The sequence below is a fragment of the Prinia subflava genome, chromosome 6 (assembly GCF_021018805.1).
Source record: "Prinia subflava isolate CZ2003 ecotype Zambia chromosome 6, Cam_Psub_1.2, whole genome shotgun sequence".
NCBI lineage: Eukaryota > Metazoa > Chordata > Aves > Passeriformes > Cisticolidae > Prinia > Prinia subflava.
In genome coordinates this window covers 34422483-34449086 of record NC_086252.1, presented here as the reverse complement: position 1 = coordinate 34449086, position 26604 = coordinate 34422483, and the positions used below count along the sequence as shown (strand labels likewise).

Genomic DNA, 26604 nt, shown 5'->3' with positions numbered 1-26604 from the left:
TGTTCAGACAGACACATTGAATTAACAGGAGCCACCTTGTCTGGTTCCAGCTCTGCACCTCAGCCTGCAGAACCACTTTAGGGCACCTTTGGGGGAGTTCTCCCTCCATGTGGTTCTTGGAAAGGTGTAGCAGATTTAAGGACTGGACTAGGGAGAGGAAACCAACAAAGCCAGCCACAGCCACAAAAATGTATCATCTTGCTATGACAGAGGCCCAAAAGGCAGAGAAATGTGGCAGAAGGCACTGGGAAAATGGCAGAGTTAGACGGAGTGTGGTTTATTGACCTCTGTAGATTGTGTGGCACAGGGTTCTAGGGAATGTCCTGAGATAACTGTGTGAAACCACTTTCTTTTTAGAATAGTTGCATTCGAATAAGCAGTAGCTTTGTGTGCCAGCCACATCCACTTTCCTCCCAAAATTTCAGCTTTATTTTGACAGCGGCAGTCGCTCCAGAACGGGAGCTCCAGGGCTCAGATGCTGATAGAGACTCTTCTTCATATTCATGCTCATTCCACTCCCAAGTAGAACTTGATGAATAATGATCAGACAGATTAAAACTGTTCACATATTAGGATACAGATTTCTCTTTTTCCTTAGGTCATACCCAGTTACTTAAAGCCAGCCCTGTGGCAGAAATTTCTCTGTCCCTTTGCAGGTTATTTTCTGATCCATCTACATAGTTTTGAAAAATACCCTCAGAGCACTTCCTTAAGCTGGGTTTCTCAATCTTATTTTTTTTTTCCTGGAGGGGGAAAAAGTGTTGTTCATTAAAAGAGTGGGGTTTTTTGATCAGTAAAATTACTGAAACACGACTCACAGCTTGAGGCTGGGGAGAGTTGGAGCAGCTTTTGTTTGGTTTTGTGCTGTTTCATGCTGGAAAATATTGCAATCTGTATTTCTACAAGATTTCTTCAGTTTGTTTGCATCATGCCTTGTGCTGGTGGTGTGTATTTAGCAGATTCTATGCAGGATGTCTGCAGTAATGACATATATAATCTCCATGGGTTTATCCAGCATTACAGGTCCAACGTGAAATTATTGAGGCGGGATGTATTCCCATTGTTTGGAGTGAAGGTTTTGTGTGCATCATTAAATCAAAACAAGCTTTAAAAAGTTAGAAAATCAATTAGTATTAGGAGTAAAAAAGAGAGAGATGTTGAAATATTTCTCATAATCTCAGGTTTTTTATATCTGTTACCACTTCAGGATTGGTTTTTTTTTGTTTATTTTATTTCCCAATAATTGTTATGAATAATGTGCAAAAAATGGATGTTTAAGCAGAGCAACAGTACACCACAATAATAAACTTGTGAGCAACTCTTGATAGAGAGAAAATGTTGATTTCCAATGTTTAACTTGCTGACATGCAGTTTTCATAACAAACTTTTTTAGAGGTGTATGTGATGTATTTCCAGCTAATGTAAATGGTGGTGGTGTCTCCTTCCTGAGATTTGCACTTAAATATATTTCGATGTTTCTAAAGTGTGGGATTTAGGAATAACAGGACCTTTTGCTGTGTTCCCCTCACAGAGCTGCTCCCCAGGTGCCAGCAGATGAGCTGCCAGCACAAATGTGCCATCACCAGGAACGGCACACGGTGCTACTGCGGGGACGGCTACGAAACGAGCGGGGACGGCAGGAGCTGCACAGGTAAACAGGAAATTCAGTGTAGCACTCACATCCCGCTGTCCTGATGGTTCTCATGGCTCTCAGGGGCAGGGAGCTGGTGGGCAACCAGGACAGCCTTCACCTTCTTCACAGGCGTTGTTTGGGCACAAACGTGGGATTCTGGGGCAGGGAATGGGAAAGTGTCCCTAAAATGAGAGTCAGGACCTCCCTCCTGCCTCTCTAAGGCTCCTGTGCCCCAGCAGCAGCTCTCCTGGAGTTCCTGAGGGGTCAGCTGGACTGCAGGGGCTCTGGAGTTACAGCTCAGTTGTCTGAGATGTTCTGTCTCCACACCTCCCCACCAGGAGAGCCTCTAAAAGTTGTAGGGTTTCACCTCACGGCCATAAAGTCACACCTACATTAGAATTTGATAAATGAACCCTCCCAAGGTCATACAACTGAGCTGGGAACGTTATTTTGGAGCAGTTAATTCTAGACTGAAACTGTAGGACTTATATTGTAGACTGTTCTCTTCCATTTTTGAAATGTATGACTTCTTCATTCTCTGTCCAGGTGTTTGTTTCTTGCTTTATTTGTTCTCTATTAATAATCATATTGGAGTTCTATGGCCCTATGGATGTTCTCACTACCAATCACTGCTCTCTCCAACTAAAAGTACTGAGCCAGATTCTTCATAAATATAATTTATTATAAGTTCTTCCTCTCTATGGTTGTCATGTTTCATGATTAAAAATATATCTCAGGAAATAATTTAAACAGCGTGTTTTTTAGAATGTCAATTTATTACTTAAACCCTCAACCACTGTTAAACAGCATATCTTGATTTTATGGTATTATCCTTATACACAGTAGTTGAGAAAAATGTTCTTTATATTTATGAGAGGAGTATGTAGTTTTTGATGTTGGATGGTGGTTTAATGGAGAAGCAGTGACAGCTCATTTAAGGAACTGTAAGACATTGCCAGCATAAATAGGTTGAGAAGGGTAATCAATTACTTCCTCTCCTGAAATGTTGCTCCATTCATCAACCTGATAACTAGTGATCTCTAGTACTAACAAGGACCCAAACGTCTCCCTAACATGATGTAGGCATTGGAGACTACTTGAAATAATGAAAGTTTTATCTTTCAAAATTAAGAGCTATTGAACTTGAAAACTCCTACCCTTCTTTCTGGCTATTTGAGGGCTTTCGACATCCCTGATATTCATGGTTTGAGAAGGGGAAAGCATCAAGCCTCACACCAAAATGATTCATGACTTAAACATCTCTTAGAATTCCCAATTTTACTGAATTTCTTTCTTTTTTTCCTGATCCCTAAACTCCATCTTGTTAATGTTTCCCTGTAGATGTAAATGAATGTGACACATATGGGAGCTGCAGCCAGACGTGTGTAAATACAGATGGATCCTACACTTGCAGCTGTGTGGAGGGTTATGTGCTTCAGCCCGATAACAAGTCCTGCAAGGCCAAAAATAGTAAGTTTTAACATCTTTTTACTTTCCTGAAAATATTTTGGGGTTGGGTCCTAAAGGATTCATGTGAAAAGACAGAGATGAACACAAGTGAGATGAACTTCCCTTCACTCTACTACAAAGAGCCACACAACAAGCTTAGAAAAAACCTTTTCTCTTATTAAGACAATACTCCAAGGGAAATATTAAAAGTTATTATCTGGGTATTATTAATTAAAGCAAAATTCTCAATTCAGCCAAGATTACGAGGGTTCCCAGTTTCCCTGTTCATAAATAAATCAAAGATTTTCATCACACAAACAAAAAAAGGCTGTTTACTCTGGGAAGACAATGGAGACAGGGGAAATGATCATGAGGTAATTGTACCCTTAGGATGAAAAAAGACATGAGATTGCTTTGTCCTTGCATTATCCCAAGAGGTGAATTTCCTGATATACATATTCACATGAGGCTTTTTGTTGCTTAGTGCGTGTTTTCATTACTTATACTGGATTGGGTATTTGAGGAAATTAGTCAATTGTGCCTAATGAGGCAATATAGTACAGAGTGTTTTCTTATTCAGCATAATGAATTAACAATGCTTTTATATTAAAAAGCCAAAAAAGTTCCTTAAGGAATTCTTCAACAGGCACAGTGCTGAAGCATATGCAGCTGAGTATGAAGTCATGTTTATTGTATATATTTTTAAGGCTTCCTTTTTGAAACTAGTTTGCTATGCTAAAATACAAAAGTCTTGAGATCGTTTTGAGGCTTTCTCACCTAAAGAGCATCACTAAATGATCACCAGTAGGAGTATTAAGATTATTTAAAGATTATTTTCCTGCTTATAGTGTTTTTTCTTGATCATGGACATTTAAAAAAAAATCCACAGTGAAGTCTTGTGAGATAAGAAACCCCATGCAAAGTAAAAATAATTTATTATTCTTCTTTCTCCACTACATGAAAAATCAATAATGTAATTCTAGATCAAGAAATCCTCATGGTGCCAGTACTGAGCTTGAGATGACCCTTTTAGTTCCCCTTTTTACACACAGAAAACTGGGTAACAACTGAGCATTGTAGTTAGCTGTTGGTGTCAAGATGAAACTAATCACATCAATAAGGAACTTTTATGTATTTTTTGCTATTTAATCGTGTTTATTTGACAGAAGTTTTCACATTTTTGGTATTTTCTGAAAGGAATCACTACTCATTAATCAAAGAAATCCCTGTAGGACAATACAAACCATGGTCTTGGCGGTGCACAGAAATGAGTGTTGCTCATTATTTTGTGTTTTTTGAAAAAAAAAAAAGGTAGATTTGGATCAGAAGAACAGAATCCAAGGGAAAACAACAACAACAACAACAACAAACCCCAAATAAACAAACAAAAAAAGAAAACAAAAAACAAAACCAAAACAAAAAAAAAAAATCACCAAACCCAACACCCAACCCAGGTGTCTAAGGAAAAAAAGAAACCCAGCACTTAAAAAACTTAACAATTTTTTTCCAATGGGATTTCACTAGAAACTGTTTATTGTTTACATTACAATCCCAGTTATAGATTCTAAAATCTACAGCCCACGTGGGCCCACACTCCTGGTTGGTTCAAGGGGCAGGTACATCTCCTTTAGGACACCCAGTTGGTCAAACGTCCAACATCCCATCACGCCTTCTTTATCTAGGGTTTACATTCTCTGTGGACAGTTTCTCAGGCTCTCGGGTCCTATCTTAATCCTGTTATTTTCTCAGTAACGTTGATGAATCCCTGAGAACGCTGAGAACAAGACTGCAGGTGGCTTGATGAGATTTGTCACACACGGTTTGGCTGGTGCATCCCAATGGCCTGTTACACAGACACATTGCTACAGTGTCCCCTGAGAACTGATGTCTGGGGAAGGCTGGCCTGGAACAGGGACTGGACACAGCTGGAGAATAAAGTGGATATTTATTGAAAGGGCTTTAAGGTACACCTTGGGCAAGACAGGGCCTACACCCAAGGTGGACCCAAAGTGTCACAAAATGGACCCACAATGGTCACAAAATGGCTGATAGGTCATGAGGTCTCACACTTTGATAAGTTTTGGTCCATTTGCATATTGGGGTTTAATTGTCCAATTCCAGCCTCAGGTTGTGAGGTTCCATCCTTCTTGTTCCTCCCTTCAACCACCCTTGTTTGTGCTTTTGGGCTGAAAGTTTTCTTTGGTCTCCAGCAGGAAAGGATTTGTTTTGTGTCCCTGCTCTGTGCAGAGCTGACACTGAATGTGAGCTCAGATCTGCACCCCTGGGCAGCACAGAATCTGAAAATACGAAAGCTGAAAAACTTGAGGCTTCATTTCCATCTCTGCAAAGTGGCACAAGGAGCAGAGATTTCCTCAGCAGCCGCTCCTTGCTGCCCTTCAGGCGGCCAAACTCCGGGCGGGGAGGATGGGGAGCTCTCTCCCTCATTAAATTCTGCATTTTCTTCCTCAGCACAATTAAATAGCTCTGGAGCTGAAAGCTTTTAGCTGCACATTCCCTTTGGGAAGGATGTTAAAATAGGTATCAAAACAGCTGGGGGCTCACTGTGGGTTTTTTTTTTCCAGACTTTTAACGTGTATTTTCTTGTATGAATAAAGAGGCAGTTAATGGTTTCTTCTGAGGTGAAAATGAAACAAAACACAGGTTTGCTGAACAGAAATTTAAAAACTTACTTGTTTACCAAGTTTTTATGCCTAAATTGAAAGCTCTACACGTGATGAGAAGAGTATTTAAGGAAAGAAAATTACAGACTCGGGAATATCTAGCTGAGGAAAAGAAATTCATCTGTTTTACAAAAGTTCTTGGTATGTTTTACATCTCCAAAGGCAATCCAGAGAGAAATGCTGTGTGGTAAGAAACATTTGCCATGTAGATAAAGTGGCATGGACTGATAATGACTAAAGAAAAAAAATGTAGCATTTAGAAAAAAAATTAGCCCTGTTTAACTGATTTGACAACACAATTTTCTTTTAAAATCTCACCAAAATAAGTTTTAAAACTTTAAAAATTACCAATTTGCGAGGTACATTGTGGTTAAACATCAAAAATAATGTCAAAACAGATTGGGCTGCTCAGTATTTTTTTCAGATCTTTATGCAATACATATATTGGTGACAGCAAAGTCTTTATGATTTACAATGTGTACCCCAGGAAAAGGGGTTTTATTGTTCGTAAATATTGAATTCTGAGGTTTGTGCCTTTCATCTTGTTGTGGTGGAAAAAACAGAAAATGCTGGCATCTCTGAGTTTATTTTTTTCAGATGAGAAGTCTGTTGCCACTGCAAAACACCTTCGTGTCTGATTTGTTGTGGCATCACTTATTGATCTGTATTTTAGACAAGATCAGGTAGGAGGGAAATGCAAGTCTTTCATCTTTTCCACTACTCTATCTTCAACATAATTCAAAGGAGGATGTTTTCATTTTAGTCAAGAAGGATGAATCATAAAACTTCCCTGGATTAGAGAGCTATTCACTTCTTATCTTTCCTATGGAATGAAAAAAAAGAAAAAAGGAAGAAAAAAAAAGAAAAAGAAAGAAAAACTTGTGAAAAAATAACACACATGAAGTCCACCTGTTTGAAAAGCTGTTGTCAGCTCACTGGAACTCACCCTAAATCTGTCCCCTAAACTTTTAAGCAGTGTAGAATCTGTTCTCGAGGAACAGACAAGCAGTTTTTGTGAGAGTGAAGACATGATATATTTTTTAATATCTCCTGTTTTTCAGTTGCATTATGCTTTACACTGAGTTGATTTATATATTTTTGCATGAAAAAATAATATTTAGTACAGTTTCATTATCAATATATTATGTTTTTCAAATTATGAAATCAGCCTTTATCTGAGCAACACTGAAGGAAGCAGGTAATCTACCCTACTGTGAAAAACCGTGATTAACTGCTTTAATCCATTGAATTATTTAATGTATTTATGCTTTAAAAATACAATTTCAAGCCCACTAATCTGATTCCTGTATTTTTAATGTTTAATGGTGCTTGCTGAGCAGAACCTCTTGGCAGCCCCTTACAACACCTTTGTCTGCAGCCAGGTTTGATTACAACCGCTGCTCAAGAGGTTTGAAGCTAATTCCTTTGAAGAATTCTCTTATGTCTCAGACCCTAATAGCAAAATACAACCTTTCTCTGGAGTTTAGTGAGGTGTTAAATCCTCGTTACAGTTCTCAATAGGTCAGCTGAAAGAAAAGATCTGGTTCTCTCTGGCAGCCCTGAAGCTCCTGGTGGCTTTGGAGCTGTAACAGCTCCCGTGAGCTGCCTTCCCTTTGAGGCTTTAGATAGTGCAGGCTGTGGAAATATCCGGCTTAACACCCAGTATAAGAGCAGGAATCATAATAAAGGTCTTTTCACACTGCTGGTAGCTGGGGAAGGAGGGATTGAATCCAGAAGCAGGCAGTGGTGTTATTTGGTGGGGAGAGGGAAGCTGAGCACAGAGCTGTTGGATGTAAAAATAAATCCCCAGCCTCAGCAGGAGGCAGATGGAAACACTCCTTTTGTAGCAGTCTGGGAAGTCTGGGGTGAGTGGGTGATAGGGACAGAAGTTCTTAAATCTGGCTTTCTTCTCAAGGGTAGCAAATGTTGCTAAGAACAGGGGGAAAGAGAGATTTACAGGCGCTGACTGCAAAGGGACCTACCTGGCAGATTTCAAACAAAAATTGCTTACTGAGAACCCCCCACTACCTTATCATTTGGAAAGGAAAAAACAAACAAGACTGGAGAGCTTCACTCGTGGCTTACACCACAAGGGATTGTTCTACAAACAATCTACAAATTTCTACAAAGAATTTCTTCTACAAAGAAATTCAATCCCTGCAGCTCCTGGGTATCTTCTGAAAGTCAAGGAAAAATAATGCTTGGATGTGACTGATGGATGGGTGGAAGTGAGTGTGAGGGTGATGAGGACAGGCAGAAAGTTCCAAAAGCAGCGGTGCAGAAGTTTGGATTTACAAATGTTCACATGGGATTTGCTGGAGGGACGAGATGTGTAACAAGACAGAATATACATTCTGGAATGAGAAAGAATAAATAAGGAGTAAATGAAATCCACATTAGAAAGAATACACACTGAAGCTTTATAGAAATAAGGTTTTCTGCATGAAAAAATAAATTAAAAAATAAATTAAAAAATAAAGAGCATCAAGATATTTAAATAAAAGCACAGAACACCTCCTGCTGTAGCTTTGTGCGAGACCACTGAGCACTGTACTCACTGAAATCTTCTCTTTAATCAGACCTGCTGATGAAGTACCATTTGTCAAATCCTTTTATTTATGTCATTTTTTTCACCGTTTAGACATCTGGAACTGCTTAGTGAACATTTGAGGACTCCATTAGGTGGAATGTTGATTGAAAGTGCTGCACGTCAATGCAGCGCTCAAACCTTGATGAATTCTTTTGGAAACAAGCAGATTACATCAGGGTGAGAGCTCCTGATGTGGCAACACAATTTTTTTTCACATGTGCCTGAAACTGCAGAGTTTTTATGCTTCAAGGTTTCACTGCACTGGATTTTTTGTTAGGTTGGTTATAACTTCTTCTTCGAGTGACACCCACTCCTCAGATTTTCTTATTTTATAGCCTTGTCTTTGAAAAGCATCTTAAAATTCCATGTGTCCTCATGAGGTCTTCAGGTTTTCCTGGCCTTAATTCTTTTTCAAAATGCCAGTAATCTGGATAGAGATAATTTGCATAAGTTGTATTTCATTTTGTTATTTAGGCATGAAAAATGTTGCAATAATGATACTTGGAATTAAAGTAGGCTGTGGGGCTGGGGTAATTAATTTTCTTTAATGATGTGAACCATTGGAACAGCAGGATAAAATAGACTAATAATTGAGAATATATGACAGTTATGAAAATAAAAACCAAAACCAATTTATTACATATCTTAAAACAACCAGGTAAGAACATTAAAAACTACATTAAACCCAAAAAGATAAATATGAAATACACATCCAAAGCCTGTTAATCCTTTCAACTCCCTTCACTTTGTTTTCAGAGCCTGCTGACAGACCTCCCCTCCTCCTGACTGCCAGCTCTGAAGCGATCGAGGTCCTGTACCTGAATGGCAGCAGGATGTCAGCTCACAGCCCGGGGAAGGGATCAGCGGTGCTGAGCCTGGACTACAGCGAGGACAGCCTGTGCTGGATTGAATCCCGGGAGCTCTCCAGCCAGCTCAGGTGCTCCAGGATCTCCAGAGACAGCGCCTCACCCCAGGAGTGGGCAGTAAACACAGCCCAGTCCCTTCACAGTAAGTGTTTGGCAGTGTTTGAGCAGAGCAGGGGGTCTGTCCTGCCTGCAGAGGTGCATTTGGGCTTGTGAAATAAATCCTCCTTTTTAACTCCTCCCAAGTCCCAAGCTAGCTCAGGCCTTAGAAGGCTTTGGAGGAATGTTTCATGGACAGGGTAAAGGACCCAAAGGAGGCTGTGATCCCCAGCTGCAGTTAAGATGTTTATTCCAGGTGGTGTCCAGAGGGAAAAAGAACATGCACAGAGGAACTGGGTCTTTCCTTAGCTCCTGCCAGGGAGGGGCAGTTTGGGACACAGACAATGGGGTCACAAAGGGGAGGAAGGGTTAAACTACATGGTACACAAGCTCTAGGGGTCCCTGATGGGGGGAAAGACCATTCCCACACAGGAATGTAACAGGCTTGCAGTTGAAAACAGTCTTGAGGCGTTAAATATTGCAACTCACACTGATTTTACGGTTTTTCACTCATATATTCAGCCTGAGCTGCAGTGTTGGTATCTATGCACAGGCTTTGAGGATGTGTGGTTTTATAGGCTAACTAAAATGTGTGGAAGTTACAAAACCAGCAGTGCAATGGAAGAAGAAATGTAAAAGGCTTCTTTTTCCCTGGGAAAATAGTGCTACATAAATCTCTAGAGTCATTCTTTGCTACTGGGACAGTGCTAGCAATGAAATGGAATCATATTTAGCACACTGACTATCACAGGTATGTTAGTTCTGAAAAATACCAAAATATCCTGACTTATTGGAGATAAACTACTGCCTCTATTTTTTTTTTAATTAGGAAAATAAATTTAAAAATCCCTAAAGTCATCACACTGAGTTAGACTTTGCATTACAGCGTTATTCCTCATTCATGGGACACTGTTATCTTCTGAGGAAGGTGTTCATCCACAGAAACGTTGAACACACAGTGAACAGACTGCAAAATATTGTACAGGAAAAGAACAAAAACAAACAAACAAACAAACAAACAAACAAAAAAAACCCAAACAAAAAAACCCCAAAACCAAAACCAAAAAACAACAAACAAACAAACAAACAAACAAAAAAAACCACCAAAAAAGAAAAAAACCCACAAAAAAAACCCAAAACAAAACAAAAACCCAAAAAAAACCCCAAAACAACAACAACAAAACACCAAAAAACCCCACAAAAAAACCCAAAACAACAAAACAAACAAAACAAAAAAACCCACCAAAAACAAACAAACAACAAAAAAAAACCCCAAAAACAAACAAAAAAAGCCCATAAAAACAAAACAAACAAAAAAACCCCAAAAAAACCCTCACAAAACAAAGCAATTTTCTTCATCTTTCTCAGAGGCAGTCCCCAGCACTAAGGAAGTGCAGTGGTCGTGGTGGTAATAAAGACTTCTAAAAACTCAAGGCTGGAGTCTAATATCAGATCCAAGCTTTTGAAAAAATCCTTTTAAGGTGAGATGTGCATCAAAGAATATCCCTGAACGGACCTTAAACCTCTGACCATCCAGTTCAGGAATATGCAAATCACAGATGTGAAAATAACTCTTGGAGGTGCAAGTCAAAATGATAAATTCTTCATGGAAATTTTGCTTTGGGCTATCAAGATACTTTTTTGTAAGATGTGTTCATTCACGCAGAGTAAGCTGTTCTTGGGGGGGGGTTGTGTTTTCTTTAACCTCCTTTCCTAATTTTATATGTACTAGAATTGTAAATTGAATTTTAAAAAAACCTCTCAAAAATAGGCTTTGGATTTTGGTGGTCTTTTTAGTCAACACTCATTAGGAGCATTCTACTTTTAGATAACTCTCTTATCCTTGGCATAAATATATTTATTTGGGGTTTGTTTCTGTTTTTTTCTTTGGTTTGTTTGGGTTTGTGGTTGTTGTTGTTGTTTTTGCCTTCTTCTTGTTTCCTCTATTCAGTTGTGGGCCATTTTGGAGAAGTTTTAGGTTTATTAAAAGTGCTTTTTATACTCAAGGTAAAGTACCCCAAAGATCATGGTGGTACTATTTCACTGTGCATTTTCAATTCATCCAGCCATTGATATTTTGTTTTTCTTTTAGCAAGGAAAATCAAATTAACCACAGTCCTGGGCAAAATGTGCTTTGTATTGAGCTGTGTGTTCTGTCAGTTTGCACCATCAGAGTGGACCTGAGCTCTGCAGTTTGTGCTCCTCCCTGCATGTCCAGAGAATTTCTGATCCTGTGCTGTCCAGATCTGCATCTCTTTGCAGAACTGAGGATGGGTTTGGAATGAATGCAGTGCCTGGAATTAATGAGCTGCTCGTTTTTCACAGTGCCAGCACACACCAGCCTGTGGTCTCTAATATTCTTCTCAAACTCCGTGGTAATCATTCAATCTTATTCAGATGAGGAATACTAATTCCCTTGGACATGAACTGACTGTAGACACTTGCTTTGACTACTTCTTTGATTTTGATTTGGGAAATAGTGCTCGGGGGCTTAAAAAACCCAAACTTTACTGGGAGCTCTGGCTGACAAAACCCTGCAGCTTTAGCTGTGGGAGTGTTTTTCCCAAGCACACACATCCACAGACACTTCTGTTGTGTTGCTCAGTGGAGCAGCATCAGTGCCCCAGCCTGGGCATGTCTCCTCAGAGGAGGAAGCAGCAGGAAACCTGCTTTTGTCCACCTAATTAGGATCTTTGAGACATCCCTGGAGTTAATTCCTGCAGGACACGGCAGTAATCTCATGTTGCTCTACCTGGTATATTTGCCAGGTAATCTCATGGCTGCTGCAAAATTGAGTTTGAATTTTGAATTCTTCCTTTTCTTTGCTCTACTTTTTGTTACCTATCAGGCCATTTCTGCTGTTTCTGTTCATCATACAGCACTACATACACCCTATGAGGCAAATTAATTTTGTAACCCTTTGTCAAGGAAAATCTTTTCAAGTGTAATTGCATTCTCTGCCAGCTCAAGCCAAATAAATGGTCACGGCCATGGGGTGATTCACATGAAATTGTACATTCTGCTCTTCATAGGAACCCTTTTTGGTGTGTTTGTGTGAAATTCGTTATTCCTAAAAGTACTAGGGAAAAAAAAAAGAAAAAAAAAAAGAAAAAAAGAAAAAAAACCCACCAAAACCAGAACCACAACAACAAAACCCACAAACAAACAAACAAAACAAAACAAAAAGCCACAAAAAAAGCCACCAACAACCAAAAAAAGCCACCTTTTCCTAGCAGTGCTTATGAAATTTATCTTTTTTATCCCAAACTTCTAATCATTTTGTTAGTGGAAAAAAAAATCTGCATTTGACACAGAAAGTGCCAGAAACATCAGTCATACAAAGTGATTGGGACTGCTTGAAGTGGATTTATTCAAAGTGTTTGCTTCAGTGAAGGCAAGTGAGTCCTGTAGTTAGGAACAAAGAATACAGATCATCTTTAAAGATGAAAGTCTATGTCTAGGAAAGCAGGGACTATGAAAATGACTTTGTTTTCATGATGGGTCATACAGCACCAGCTCCAGGTACTGAACACCAGCTTTGGATTCAGGAAAGAAAGGGAATGACAGTCCCTTAGTTTCTGTAATTCTCCCTCAGAAGAGCCCAATGTGACGTCGGTTTGGTGAGGAGGTGTCCCAGATGGAATCAGATCCTTTGAAGCTCTGGGTAACTTTTGTGTCTCCCTCTGCAGAGGGGGAAGGGCTGAGGAGAGGCTGATCCTGCACTTGTGTGTTTTTGGCTCTGGGAGAACAGGGTGCAGCTCCAGAGATGCCTCCTCGTGCTCAGTAATTAGGCTAATTTCACTTCTAAAATATTTATTATCTCAGGGTTTGTTTGGTGGTTCTATCCCCTTGCACAAGCACAGCTTTCTGCAGGCACAGCAGCATCAGCACAGGCACTTTGGTCCCAGCCAAGGCCAGGCATTGTCACGTTGTTTCATCTTTGTCTTTTCAAGACCTAGAAGGTTTTGGAAGAGAAGCTGGGAGTTTTCCTCTTGGGAAAGATTGATGCAGAGAGTGCTGGAGCCAGAGGTGATTCTCCTGTAAGGATGTGCAGCCTCTGTCCATGGGAACAGGGGTGCTCTGGACACCTCACAACGAGCTCACAGCCCGTCTCAGTGAGTGCAGCGAGACTTTCAGGAGCAATCCTTTATCTGGACTGACATCTCTAGGCCCAGACTAACAAAAATTCTTTCTAATGGCATGAATGTGGATAATCTCCCCATTTTCTGCCTTTCAAAGCCGTGATATGCAATCTTACATTAACACTTTGGTGTGTGGGAGCTGAGAGGTGGCCAGAACTGCCTCCTCTGGATGCAAGAATCTTCTTCCTCATTTTGGAGGCATTTTGTGTCTTCATCATAACAAGCACCAAGTGTCAGGTTTTAAGAGAGACAAGACCACCTCAGGACATTTTAAAACGTTATTTATTGCTGCAGTCTCATCAAAGGGTGAGAACATCTTCACTGCATGCCCAAAGTCTGCAGCCAGTCGTCCCAAGACCACAAGTTACAAGGTCTTTTAAATGTTAATTAGCCAATAAACTACTGCCACAAAGAATGTTTTTACTTTCGCACCAATCTCTAATTAATTGGTCTTACACGTCTGTGCTGCAGTGCGGACTCTCTTGGCAATCATCTAATGACACACAAACTCACAGTACTACACCTTAAAACTTCTTATTACCTTTATAACTACTTCCATATCTTAAACTTTAACCTCTAAAACTTTCCACTACTTAGCTTAGTGTGATTCTGTTTAAACAATGAACTCACATTTTTACTTATGGTCTCTAAACTTGGAAGCCTTCTCTAAGGTCTCATGTTGAGCCCTGTATTCTTGTTTTGTATTTTGGAAGATTTTGGGAATTTCCTGGGCTTGGAATTCCCACCTTTCATGCTCTGCAAACCAGCACAGGGCAGCACAGCCTGGATTTTAGCTGCTATTCTCCTGCAGCACATAACAAAATCTCTTCTGGGATGATGCTTCAAGAGCATGATATTTTCTGCTTGGCTGACGTTTGGATCAGGTTTTCTTGGACTTTGGTTATCTCAGCACACCACAACCAACTCTGCAGTGCCTGTGTTCAGCTTTCCACCTGCGCTTTGTGCCCACAGCTGGTCACACCTCACCTGGGAAGGGGTACAGCCTTTTCTCTTGGCACCTGTGTTTGGCCAGGACTGCTCTGGATTGAAAGAAACATTTTGTTTCTTCGGTAGTAATTCAGTTTTTACCTGCCAAGGCTGGGAGCAGGGGTGGGGAGGGAGGGGCTGGAGTGTCTGGAGGGAGAGGGATTTGCCTCTCTGTTTGTGAGACCCAGAACCTTCCACTTGATCTGCTGGGCACAGGCCAGGCTGGCTTTTTGGATCTCCACCTTTTGGATGTGAGTGCAGGGAAGAACAGACAGCGAGCCCAGGGAATCTGACCACAACCCAGGAGTGTACATTTGGGAACATTCCTGTTTCCTTCCCTGGTTTTGGTCCCCTCCACCTCCTGACCTAAACCTCTTCTCAGGGGTGATTTTCCATGAACACTGCTGTGTTCAGAGTAGCTGCAGTAATTCCCTTGGCACTGATGAGCCTCAGTCACTGAAGGAAACACCAAGCACTGGAGATGGTGTTCCTGTCAGCAATTCCTGTGAAGTGCCATGAATATTCATGGCAAATCAGAGCAAAGTTTGGCTTACTCTGCAGCAGCAAAACTGTGAAGATCTGGGGGAAAGTGTTTATTCCTACATAGTCAGCCCCAAACCTGCCTCCAGACAGGCACTGGGAGCTGTCACACTGTTGTAGAATGTGGGTTTGTTTTTTCTCCTGTGACAGACGGCCCATGTGCCTTGAAGATGCACAGGAGGGAGAAGGTTTCATGTCAGAGGTCATTTATTCCTCACAGGGCTCTTCAGTAGGGTTCAGAGCACCTGAATCAGTCAGGGGGCCCCAATGGGAGGTGAGAAGAGTGTCCTAAGGGAGGATCACAGAATACTTTTCCTGTGTGTGGACTGCTCAGCTCTGGCTGATCTTGCATCAGTGTCTTTGCATTTCTCAGAAGACTGGTCAAATGCTGGTTTTCAGATAATTAACTTTCTTACTTTGTCCAAAAATGGACTTTCTTGGGTTTTGGTTTTAGGGTGGGTTTTTTTTTGTGTTGGGTGGTGGTTTGGTGTGGTTTTTTCTTTCTTTTTTTTTTTTTTTTTCCTCTGGTTGATGCTTTTTGGTTTTGGCTTTGGTTTTTTAAATGGTGTCAATATCTCTTTCTTAAGTGCTCTAGACAGAACCATGAGTAAATATACAAAACTAGGATAATTTTCTCATTAACGAAGTGTTTATTTGACTTGAATTTCCTATCTCCTTTCACTGTCCACCCACTCAGTCTCCTAAGGTCTTGCAGTTCTTCAAAACAGACCGTCCTCTTTGCAGTTCTGGAAATCTCATTTTTATTGCACCTCATCACCTTGTTATTCATGTCATCCTCCAGGTGCCTTGTGAATGTTGTCTCACACAGGTCCCAGCTTTTGCAGGCTTTTGCTCTGGAACTTGCTGATGCTCCACAGGGAACCAGGTTTGATCCACTGGGGTCATCCTTGGTCCATCTCTGTCCTGTATGTCAGGCTACATCTTTCCTGAGTCCTCCTCATGTTTTCCTCCGTGTCTGTTGGGATTTTCATGTTTCCCCGTTTACATTTTGTTTTCATTTCCATGTACTTTTAGGTATTTTAAGCCCAAGTCCAAATTTTGTTTTGGACATTCATGCTCCATGATACAGGAAATGCTTTCTTTGCCACAGTCCATAATTTTATTCCTCATTCTGGTGTCCCTGAACTTACAGAACTCTTGATCCAGGATTCGATACAGCCTCAATAAGGTGCTTTTCTAGTACAGTATGGACTTTTATTTAATTCATGAAGCTCTGCCCTTTTTCAGAGAGTTTTTCTGTCCCCTGTAATGACAGGACTCCTTTGGAGACTTAGTCCTGTACAGAACCATTATTTTATCACTGTTCTCCTCTCTGTAGCTCCTTGTCTTTGCTGATTATTGGTTCTGCACATCCTTTTTGATGGTTATCAGGGTTAGTGGAAGGGTAAGGGGAGTTCAAATCTCTTCATTCAACCTTTCTGCTCCAACAAGCACCATCACTTGGGTATCGTCCTCTGTGGTGTGTACTGCTAATTGATTATCTTTTTTTAATGAATAATATTCATATGATCCGGTCTGTACCTCAATTCTCGATATTGTTTGCACAAAATTTAAGATATAAACTATATAGCTGAAACCCTAAGAGGGCCTTTCTTCTGCTAGGGGGTTCTAAATATTAGTTGTGAAGGATCTGTCTGCTTTTGCTGCAGTTTTTGAGTACAGACTTTCCCATCTGGTTTGGGGATTGTTCTGCTGGTTTGAGTATTGTCACCACAACATTGTGCTGTGTCACTTTGAGGCACAGGCTCCCATGGCAGAGAGCCTGAATTGGTGACATTTCCCTGCAAAGTTAGGTTATCTGCACTTAATCCTTTTTGGCACCAGAGCTGTTTATTAACTGATTGCTAATTGCCACAAATGGATTTTTTCAGTCATTCAAAGATGTGATGTTACTATTTTTCAAGCTTTGTTACTCATCCAGTTTCTACAATTGATCTTGCATTGACACTGGTCAAAACCCTGTGTCTGTCTTCTGTTCTTAGCAAAGCTGGCATGATGTCTGTTCTTTAATTTACCCTTCAGGGGTTGTGTCCTGGACACTTAAATCTCAGTACAGGAAATAAAAAGCCTTATCTCAATGGCATTTCTCAGTGCAAATTTTTGATTGCTTTTGTTCTGTTTTGTTTTGTTTTCCCCTTCTCTAAACTCCTGAGCTCTGCCTGGAGCAGCCTCCTGAATGCTGTCTCTGCAAAGAGACAAAAATTGTCAGTGCTGAATTGTCATATTTGCTTTTCACTGTTTCATCAACTTTTTAGCTCAGCATTTTTGGACTTCCTTCTTAATTCCAGATTCATTGTTGTCCTAAAGTGGGCCATGACTGGATCTTTTTATGTCTCCCTGACATCCCAGCCCATCCTGGGTAGAAAAGCTTTTGCACCAAGAAAAGAAATCCAAGAGCAAGGAAGCAAACTCCCACAGCAGCAGAAGGGTTTTGTAAGGAAAAAAATGACTTCTTTTGTCATAGTAGCAGTAACCACGTAAATTTATCTTTATCAGTCAGAATGCTGAGGAACTCTTCATCTCTGTCAAACTGAATTATTGTGCTGCTTGTAAAACAGTAACATTTTGATTTTGTTAACAAGGTTCTTAAGGTGGAATAAAATATTTGTGATATGTATAGAGATGTAATGTATTGATAATTAGGTTTCTGCTAAGGTAAATCTCAGTTTTGTGGTGCATATTTTACAAAAGCATTTATATCTTCATATGCAACAGTAGTGAAGTATTGGTCAAACAAAAAACAAATTCACAAGTGATTTTATTTTTCTGAAATATGACATTAGTTTTTGCATGTTTTACGGGGTTAGACTCATATTTTTCCATAAAACTTTGACATCCATATGCACCGTGTTGGCTTTATTTTGTCCTTGAATTTGTAGCCACTGGAACCATTCTTGGAATTATTCCACATTTCCTCAGTATTCACAGGAGCTTGTCTTCTGCCTTTCTTCCAATGAGGAGAGATAAAATAGATAAATAAGAGACAAACACTTGTAACCTGCCCATTTCAGTAAAGTTGTTTAGGAACTTGAGGCTTCAAACGCACTTTTGGAAACTTTCTTAAAGGCAATAAAAGATCTGATTAATATTTCAGTGTATTTCAATATGCTAATTACACATGCATAACTTTTTTTTTTACTTTCTACTGGTACTTTATTATTATGTTTATAAATTTCACATCTCTTACGATTTAGCCAGTGGTTGTCTTCTTGAGTGGTAAAATACGTTTGTAAATGCAACTCACATACTATGCTAACCAAGTTTCCTTCATTTAGACTAATTGACAGCAAATTTGCCACACAGATATTTATTTATTAATGCAAATATTTAATTCAGACTTCATTAAGGACCTAAAACACTCCACTAAATTCAAGTGAAGAAGTCAAGAGTTCTTGGGTTTGGGTTTTTTTCTTTTTTGTAATGCACTTTGGATTGTGTCATGAAACGAGTTCTTCTGCCTCCTAAAGATTTTTCCTGAGGCATAGATCAACACTGAAGGAAACTAAAAAGTTTGTGTCTGCTCTGAAAGTACTTTTGCCTTTATAGGAGCAGAGGGGACATAAAAACCATAAGCTCCAAAACAGTGTTTGTTTGCATCCAACATCATAACTGGGACCATGTTTAGACATAAAAATGAAGCACTTGAGCAATTGCAGACCAAAGCCCATCCCAGATAGAGAATTATCAGCAGCTAAAGCCACGAGGGAACAGGATTTTGTTAGCAATGAGCCTGAGCAGTGGTGGGAATTCTCTGTGCCCTGATCTGATCTGCAGGGCAGTGACCCACAGGGCATGGCACAGCTGAACCACACATTCCACCTGCTGTAAATCTTGGGGGAGCAGCAGGAAAAGGAAAAAAAAATCTGTTTGTATGTCTTATGCAATGAAAAGAGTCATAGGCTAAAAACACAAATATTGGGACTCCTGATCAAAGTTGTGGCCTCTGGAAATGTCTGTGTTGCTGAAACTTGGGTTTTGATCTGATGCTTTGTTCTACTGCAGGGAAAAGGGTAAACAGAGAGCATGCTTTTCAGAAAGGAATAATAATGAATAACTGCATTCATGGAAGTAAATCTGCAACAGCAGCTGCATATGTGATGAAATTAAAACCAGTTGCTGCAGCACCTTGAGCTCTTGCCTGATCTGCTTTCTGTGCCCACAGCAGCCTGGGCATTTCTGTGCTGGACTGACAGAGACACGCCAAAGAGTTTGTGTGTGTCAGAATAAATAAAGAATTGTTCTCTCCTCATCACTATCAGGAGCCCTCACAAAATGATGAATTGCATATTTTGCAAAGTTGTGATTATTATTTAGATTGTGATGGACATGACAAATTAAAGCCACCATCTGATTGTGGGGATTTAATATAGGATTGATTTCTTCAGTTTTTAACTCCTTTGATGGGCAGAAGCAATGACTGGCTCAACAAGTAATATCTCCAGATCATGGAAATACTGATTTTGTTCACAATACCTAAAATTGTGGATTTCTACTTGGAATGAAACAAATTTGATTTAGAACTTTCTTATGACTTCAGCTTTGGAGTAGAACTTGAAAAGCTGAATACATTATGGATCGTGTCAGCATCATGGAATAAATAAAACACAACAACAAAGTTTGTGCTTTTCACTATTTGTCAGTTGAGTTCAATATAATACAATCTTGTTTTTTCTTGCACATTTTTAATAGTTGAGTGAAGCATGTTTCTAAAACTGACAAATTACATGCAACAAATGTTCTAACTGAAGAAGAATTTGCTAAAGTCAGAATTCTGTTTTTCTTTGTTCTGGAAAAAAAAAGTGTTGGAACCATTGCAAGCAATTAAATGATTAGGACAGGATATGCAAATGGTCAGTTTGCTTGCATAAAACTGATGGCCTGAGTGTTATCAGCATGTCACCCTGTGCTGGGCCAGGCATCACCAGGACAGTTGTGACAAAGTTTGGGTTCTCTGTGCATGTGTAATCCCATAACATTTCTGTCACACTGTGTAAGCAGAAATAATGAGCTGACTGAGGAGTGTGTGGGCATCTGTGCCACAGCTGGCAGTTCAGGGCACCCTCGCTCTTTTTGGGAATTCTGGTCTTGTCTTGGATGTCACTTATTGATCTTTTACTAAAAGGTATTATCCCCAGTTTAGGGGAGTTTTTTATATTGATATGTAAGGAGATAAGTATAATGTGCTATAAAAGATTAGAGCCTTTTCTCTTAGTGCCTTCTCCCTCCTAGTTGTGCATATACTGAAAATATGTATTTTCCTTGTAAGACCCTTCGGAGATGATGTTGGTCAGTCATTGAGTCTGTACAACAGACTGCAGAATTCAGATTTATTTTAAAGTCATAACCACTGCATTAGCTTCAGAACCAACCCCACTGAGAAAAGGCCACTCAAGTGAGAGGAAGGGATGAGAAAAGGGAAAAATTATTGCTAGGAGGAAGACAAGGGCACCTGGAGGAGGGTGCAGTGCGTGTGGTGTCTCTCCTCTGCACTTCTTTGCAAGGGTTGGGACAATCTGTTTTTACATGAAAGGAGCAGTGATTTAGGAGGAAAGTGTTTTCTGTCAAAGGTTTCCAGTATGCTGGTAGGAGACCAATGTTTTGTTTTTCCCCTCTAAATGCAGAATAACAGAGAATAACAGACACTGTGAGGTGTAAAACCTGAAATTCTGGGGGATGCACAGGGTTGGAGTGGGGATTGTGGGCTCACATCTCCCTGCAGTGGCCAGGTTTGGGAAGGGCTGGAAGCTTCTGAAAGCAAAGGTCAGAGTCTGCACATACAGACACACTGAACCTGAGCCATATTTCTGTAAGCATTGGCTTTGGGGGTGATTCATGAGACCTTTAATGGGATCTGTGGTGCCATTCTGGTTTAAGATAATGCTCAGGTAGACCAATAGCAGCACTATTGTGGTGATGAGAGAAATAAATAAATAACAACAAAAATAGCTGTGCCCGATGTTTGGTTGAAAATGGATAGAAAAATAATTTATGAATAAATCTAAAGCCATGTTTTATTTTTATTTCTTGCATTACTGGAAATATGTTAGCAAAGAATTTTTTTTATTATTATTTCTTACATGCAGTAACAATGTCAATATTTCAAGTCTGGGCAGTTGTCTGTTTTGTTGGTCAGGTCACATATAATGAATAGCAGTCTTCTCCTCAAAGGTTACTATTTTGATATTGAAAATATGTAATAAATGGGTGAAAAAAAAAAAAGGACAGAGAGGGAGAAAGGGAGGATGAGGTAATGTTTACATGGATGCATTTGTTATTGTCTGTTGGCAGCATTAGTAGGCAGGAAGGGTTTTATTTGTTTGTTTTGCTCAGATGATTTTTGTGGGTGCTGTGGTTTCAGAGTGGCAGCCTGCTGATGGCATGGTGTGATGATCCCTCTGTTACAGGGATAGGAAAAGATGAAGAAAAAGCTCAATGTCTTTAATATAAGAAGCAGTTTCTTTTTCTTTCCTTAGCAACCCTAAAAAAGAGGCTTTTTATCTAATAAAATACATGACACGGTTTTGTTTCCAAAATACCATGTGAAGAAATGAGGTATATGTTTGCTAACTCTGCAGGTCACATTTTTTTATTATTGAGAACATTTTTAGATTGCCTAGTATTGACTAAGTTGTAATTCTCAAGTTGGATTTAAAATGGGCTCTGCACGCAGATTTTAATTATAGTAAAAGAAAGTTCTGTTTATTTTAGCAATGTTGGGATTTTTTGTGGGTGTTTTTTTCGTTTGTTTGTTTTTTGTTTTGTGGTGTGTATTTGTTTTGTTTTGTGGAGTTTTTTGTTTGTTTTTTGGGGTTTTTTTGTTTGGTTGGTTGGTTGGTTGGTTTTTTGTTTTTTGTTGTTGGTTGGTTGGTTGGTTGAGTTTTTTGGCTGGTTTTTTTCTTGTGGTGTGTTTTATTTGTTTGTTGCAAGTGTAGTTCTTCTTCTTTTCCTGTAATATGTTTGAGATGAAGACAAAGACTTTCGTGCCCAATGTGAATGCGTTTGTGAAACAAAATTAAATACTCTATGGTCAGTCTTACCTTCTGCATAAAACCGGGTCTAATAATGTCCTTTGGGATTGATTTACACCCGTGGGTCATGGCACATCCTGCATTTCATATTGTCTACACCATTTATTGCTAACAGCAACTAGAGTGGGCTCCAGAAGAAATTATCTTACAAAATTATGGTAGCTGCAAGAACCTACAGCTTATCTGGATCCTGTGGATGGGTGTTCTCTGACAAATGTTGCCGTCCACGAAAAAAATGCAGTGTGAGTTTCCCTTGTTGCCTAACCCATTCTTTAAGAGTTGTCAGAGATAATTAACTTCTAAATTATCCCCCCAAAAGCATTTCTTAATGCACCGTTCTTACCTCTGGTATTAAACTGTTCAAACTTTCTCTGGAAAGGTGTCATTTCCTTTAAACACTCAGCATAGTGGAAGTAACTCTGTATGTTTATTGACATCTCCTTGCATTGTAATAATCTGCTGCTTAGCCTGTCAGTGGTGGAAACATTTAAGTGGCTTTATTGTTGTGTGATGATGGGTTCTGGGGTTGCTCACCCGTGCAGGGGCAGTCCCAGGGAGGTGGGAGGTGGTGGATTTCTGGCTTTGCTGGAAGGAGGGGATGTCACACCCTGCAGCAGTGTCCCCTCTCCGAGGCCACGTGCGTGGTGGGACGCCTGTTGCAGCTGAATTATGCTTTAATTTGAACAGTGGGTGACTTAACTGCTCTGAAGTAAATAACTGGGTTTGATTTACAGTCTCACTAGATTTATAAGAAGCTGTTGAATGTGCAGCTAAAAAGGAAAAAAAAAAAAAAGAAAAGACTGTTATAGCTATGTACCTCTATAAATCTGTCTTTATTGTTCAGCATGTACAGGGGCCACGGGGACCCCATTACAGGTTTGCAATCGCTGGGCAATGGGTTTGAGAACTGTGGAGTGCAGGAGTTAGGAATGGTATGGCTTTCAGCTATTCTTACTTATTTCTGACATGAGATTGATGCCAGAAAATCCACGCTCTGTAAAATCTTAACAGCCAGGATTAAAAGATAAGGCCACTCACAAGGCCCTTGTTTAATTGTTTCACACTTTTTCCTTGCTCGTTTAACCTGTTGGAATCACAGCCAGCTCTGTGATGCAGGACCCAGTAACAGAAATTTCATTCACCTTACTCATTCCAGAAACTATCATTTCCTGATAGAACCATGCTATGACTGAAGTAAAAGAAGAAATATGCTTAAGAATGCTTAAGAATTTAGGACTAGATTTTGCTACCCTGCTGTAAAGTTCCTGGGAAAGGCACAAACGTATCTGGGGCATCATCACATTTCCACTGAGTCCTGTGCAAAGGAATTTGGTAGAAGAGGATGTTGCTGATGATCATTCTTGTCATTGTTGTTAATATTGGTTTTTTGGATTCCCAGTGGAAGGAGGAAGCTTATTAAAGCCACACTTTCACATTTCTCTCTCAGTACCTGCTCAAAATTCCATCTCAGCCTGGTTTGGGTTGAAAGAGACCTCTAAGATCCTCTCATTCCCCTGCCATGGCAGGGACACCTCCCACTATCCCAGATTGTTCCAAGCCCCACCCAGCCTGGCCTTGGACACTTCCAGGGATGCAGCCACAACCTGTTCCAGTTCCTCACCAAATGCCCAGAATTTTTCTTTTCTGTACCTGCTGGGAAGTTGAATGCCTGAATCTCAGAGTGCCTGAATCGACCACGTCTCTGAGAGACTTCATGTCTTTCTGAGCCATCAGCATGCTTTCATTTAGTATTCATAATATTTAGATTATTCTTATATTTTTGAAAATTCTTTAGCTTGGGGAAACTGCTATTGTCTCAGTGTTCACATTTATAGGTTTTTAATGCAGTATATTATGCTCCAGGGTTGAAAGAAAGCCAACAATATTTTTGTCAGTAACCAAATTGATTGAAATTGAAATGATTTTACTCCGCAAAGAAAAGGAAAAGCTTTCTCTTTTTTTGAGGAACTTGAAGTCTAGTTGCTTTAAAGTGCTTATTTAAATTTAGTATATTTTAGGTTCTGCACTGTGCTTCTAACAAAGAGTATCTGTGAAGGCTGATTTAATTCAGAGGAATCAGATATTTGAGGATGAGTCATTTGAAAAAGATGGATGGATATTTTTCACTTGATTTTTCATTTTTCAACTTATGTAATAATCACTCCGGACATGGCTGTTAAAAGTGTGTCTGACTTATTGAATGGTGACATCTCTAATAAAAATCACATGTTTTAAGTGCCATTGCAGACAGAATTATGGTAAATTCTTGGTAGTAGAAGGGGCACAGAGAAAATGCATTGCAGCTTCACTTTCCCAAGGCGCAGTGTCAGTGCAAGGCTGTCTGGGCTGCTAATTAGGAACATTAATATCCAGAGAGTGGCACAGCAAAGGCAGTGCTGCTGCAGGATTTCACAGCTTGTCACTGCTGTGTTTTAACACTTCCTATCTGCTCTCACCATCAGTGGCTATTGGAGAAAAAAAAAAAAAAAACAACAAAAAAGACTTGGTGCTCCTCGTCTTATTCTAAACTTGATTTTTAACTCAGTGGACGCAAAAAGTCTCTTCCCAAGTGGCTTTTTGCTTTTCTTTGCAATAAAATTTGCTTGTTCCTTGGTAAATACATTATTTTATCTCTTTTTTTTTCTTTCTAACTAGATAATAAATTAAACTAATTAAGCGTGGCCTTGCCAGTTTGTGCATTGCATTCAGAAAGGTGATATAGGGGTTATGGAAGAAAAATGAGTAATTTAAAATGATCAAAATAATTCTTTGTTTAAGATATTTTTTTACAAAAAATAAAACAAAACAAAGCAAAACAAAAACAAAGAAACAACAATCCAAAAACCAAACCAAACAAACAAAAACCCACAAAAAAACCCAAATCAACCCAGCATTTCTGTGTCAAAAATTGTTTTAAGCACTTTCAAATATATATTTCATAAATATATATTAATATGGGGAAAATTTAAATATGAAATCAATACTGATTTATGTATGCATATATGGGAAAGTTTTCATTGTAGTAATGTCTAAAATAAGGAAAAATGTACTATATAAGGCAGTATATGAGAATATAGCATAAGAAAGAGTATATAAGAAGCCAAGTTATTTCTCTTAAATAGTGAGAAATGCTCCTTCATCATTGACAAGAAGCATATGGAGAGTTCAAAGAATATTTTAAATTTTAATGAAATTTCATCCAGAATCATTCCCTAGTTCACTTAGAAGTTTCTCAAAAACAACAACTCAAGAATTCCACTCAGTAGTTTGCTCAGATCAGTCTCTACATTAAAAATAAGGAATGTTTATACTGAAGCTTTTAACAGGAAGAATCTTGCTAATTTTTTGTTTCTACATCTGGGAAAAATGAAATCTGTTAATATGGTACTGGTTTTAATCGATAGTGCACAGGCAAAATCCTTGAGTAGAGCAGTAACAGAAATACAAGAATATGTCACTGCTTTTCCTTCTCTTCTGCTGAAGATCTGGAGTCTTGTGCAAGTCTTGATTTGAAATGGAAATAAATGTAATAATTCATGCAGTACAAGATATACATTGGAAAATCAAAGTGAAAGAAAAGAGCCATTCTATTTTTCTCTGATTTCCATAAATGATGGTTTGGCCATAAGACATGTATTTCCAGGACCCTTTGAAGATTTAGCCACCCTCATATGAAATTATTATTTTCTCTAAAGGTCTAATAATGTCTGTGTGTTTCAAAGACATAGGAAAATTCACTTCCAGACACACTTTTGCTGTGCCCACAGTCTACATAATGTCATTAAATAGAACAGAATTTAACCTATATGCTGTCATAACTATTCCTTATGAAGCCCTTAAGAGGAAATCCTAGTTTTTAGAAAGTAATAAAGGAAAGATGATCACATTTGGCAAAAAAGCTCCAAGGAAACTGTTATTAATATAGGAAAAGCCCTCAGAAATATATAGAAGATTGCTCAGAATAAATATATATGTTTTTTTAAGGGGAAACATTTATTTTAGAGACTTCCGAAGCCATTCTTTCTGAATGAAAGAAGAAAAGATTAATTACTTTAAAGATGTGAGTGGGCCAGATATCTGCACAAAGTTGGGTTTATATATCAATCCAGAAATAGGTATGAAATGAATTCAGTAATTCTTGAGTACATGAAATTTTATATAGATTTTAAAAGTCCCCAATTCAACCAGAGCCTTATCTCTGTGGTTTACAGTGCTTGAAACTGTAAATCAATCCCAAAGGCCATTATTAGACCCAGTTTTAAGCAGAAGGTAAGACTGACCATAGAGTATTTAATTTTGTTTCACAGACACATTCACATTGGCTGTGAAAGTCTTCATCTCAAACCTATTACAGGAAAAGGAGAAGAATTGCACTTGCAACAAACAAATAAACAAAACACACCACAAGAAAAAAACAAAACAAAACAAACAACAACAACAACAACAAAACCCCCCCCCAAAAAAAAACCAAAAAAACCAAAAAAAAAAAACAAAAAACAAAAAACAAAAACAAAACAAAACAAAAAAACCAAAACACCTCCTCAACCAACCAACCAACCAAAAAAAGAAAC

General features: G+C 39.2%; 1 protein-coding gene across 1 annotated transcript in view; it reads left to right on the top strand.

Annotated features, from left to right (window-relative positions):
* Positions 1-1536: 1536 nt before the first annotated feature.
* The window catches only part of LRP1B (LDL receptor related protein 1B), a 295406-nt gene continuing 270338 nt past the window's right edge, over positions 1537-26604 (top strand). Inside the window, exons 1-3 of the mRNA XM_063400998.1 lie at positions 1537-1651; positions 2975-3103; positions 9110-9361. Of these exons, the coding sequence (XP_063257068.1) occupies positions 1555-1651; positions 2975-3103; positions 9110-9361 (478 nt within the window). The 5' untranslated portion in view covers positions 1537-1554. The remainder of the gene's footprint in view (positions 1652-2974; positions 3104-9109; positions 9362-26604) is intronic.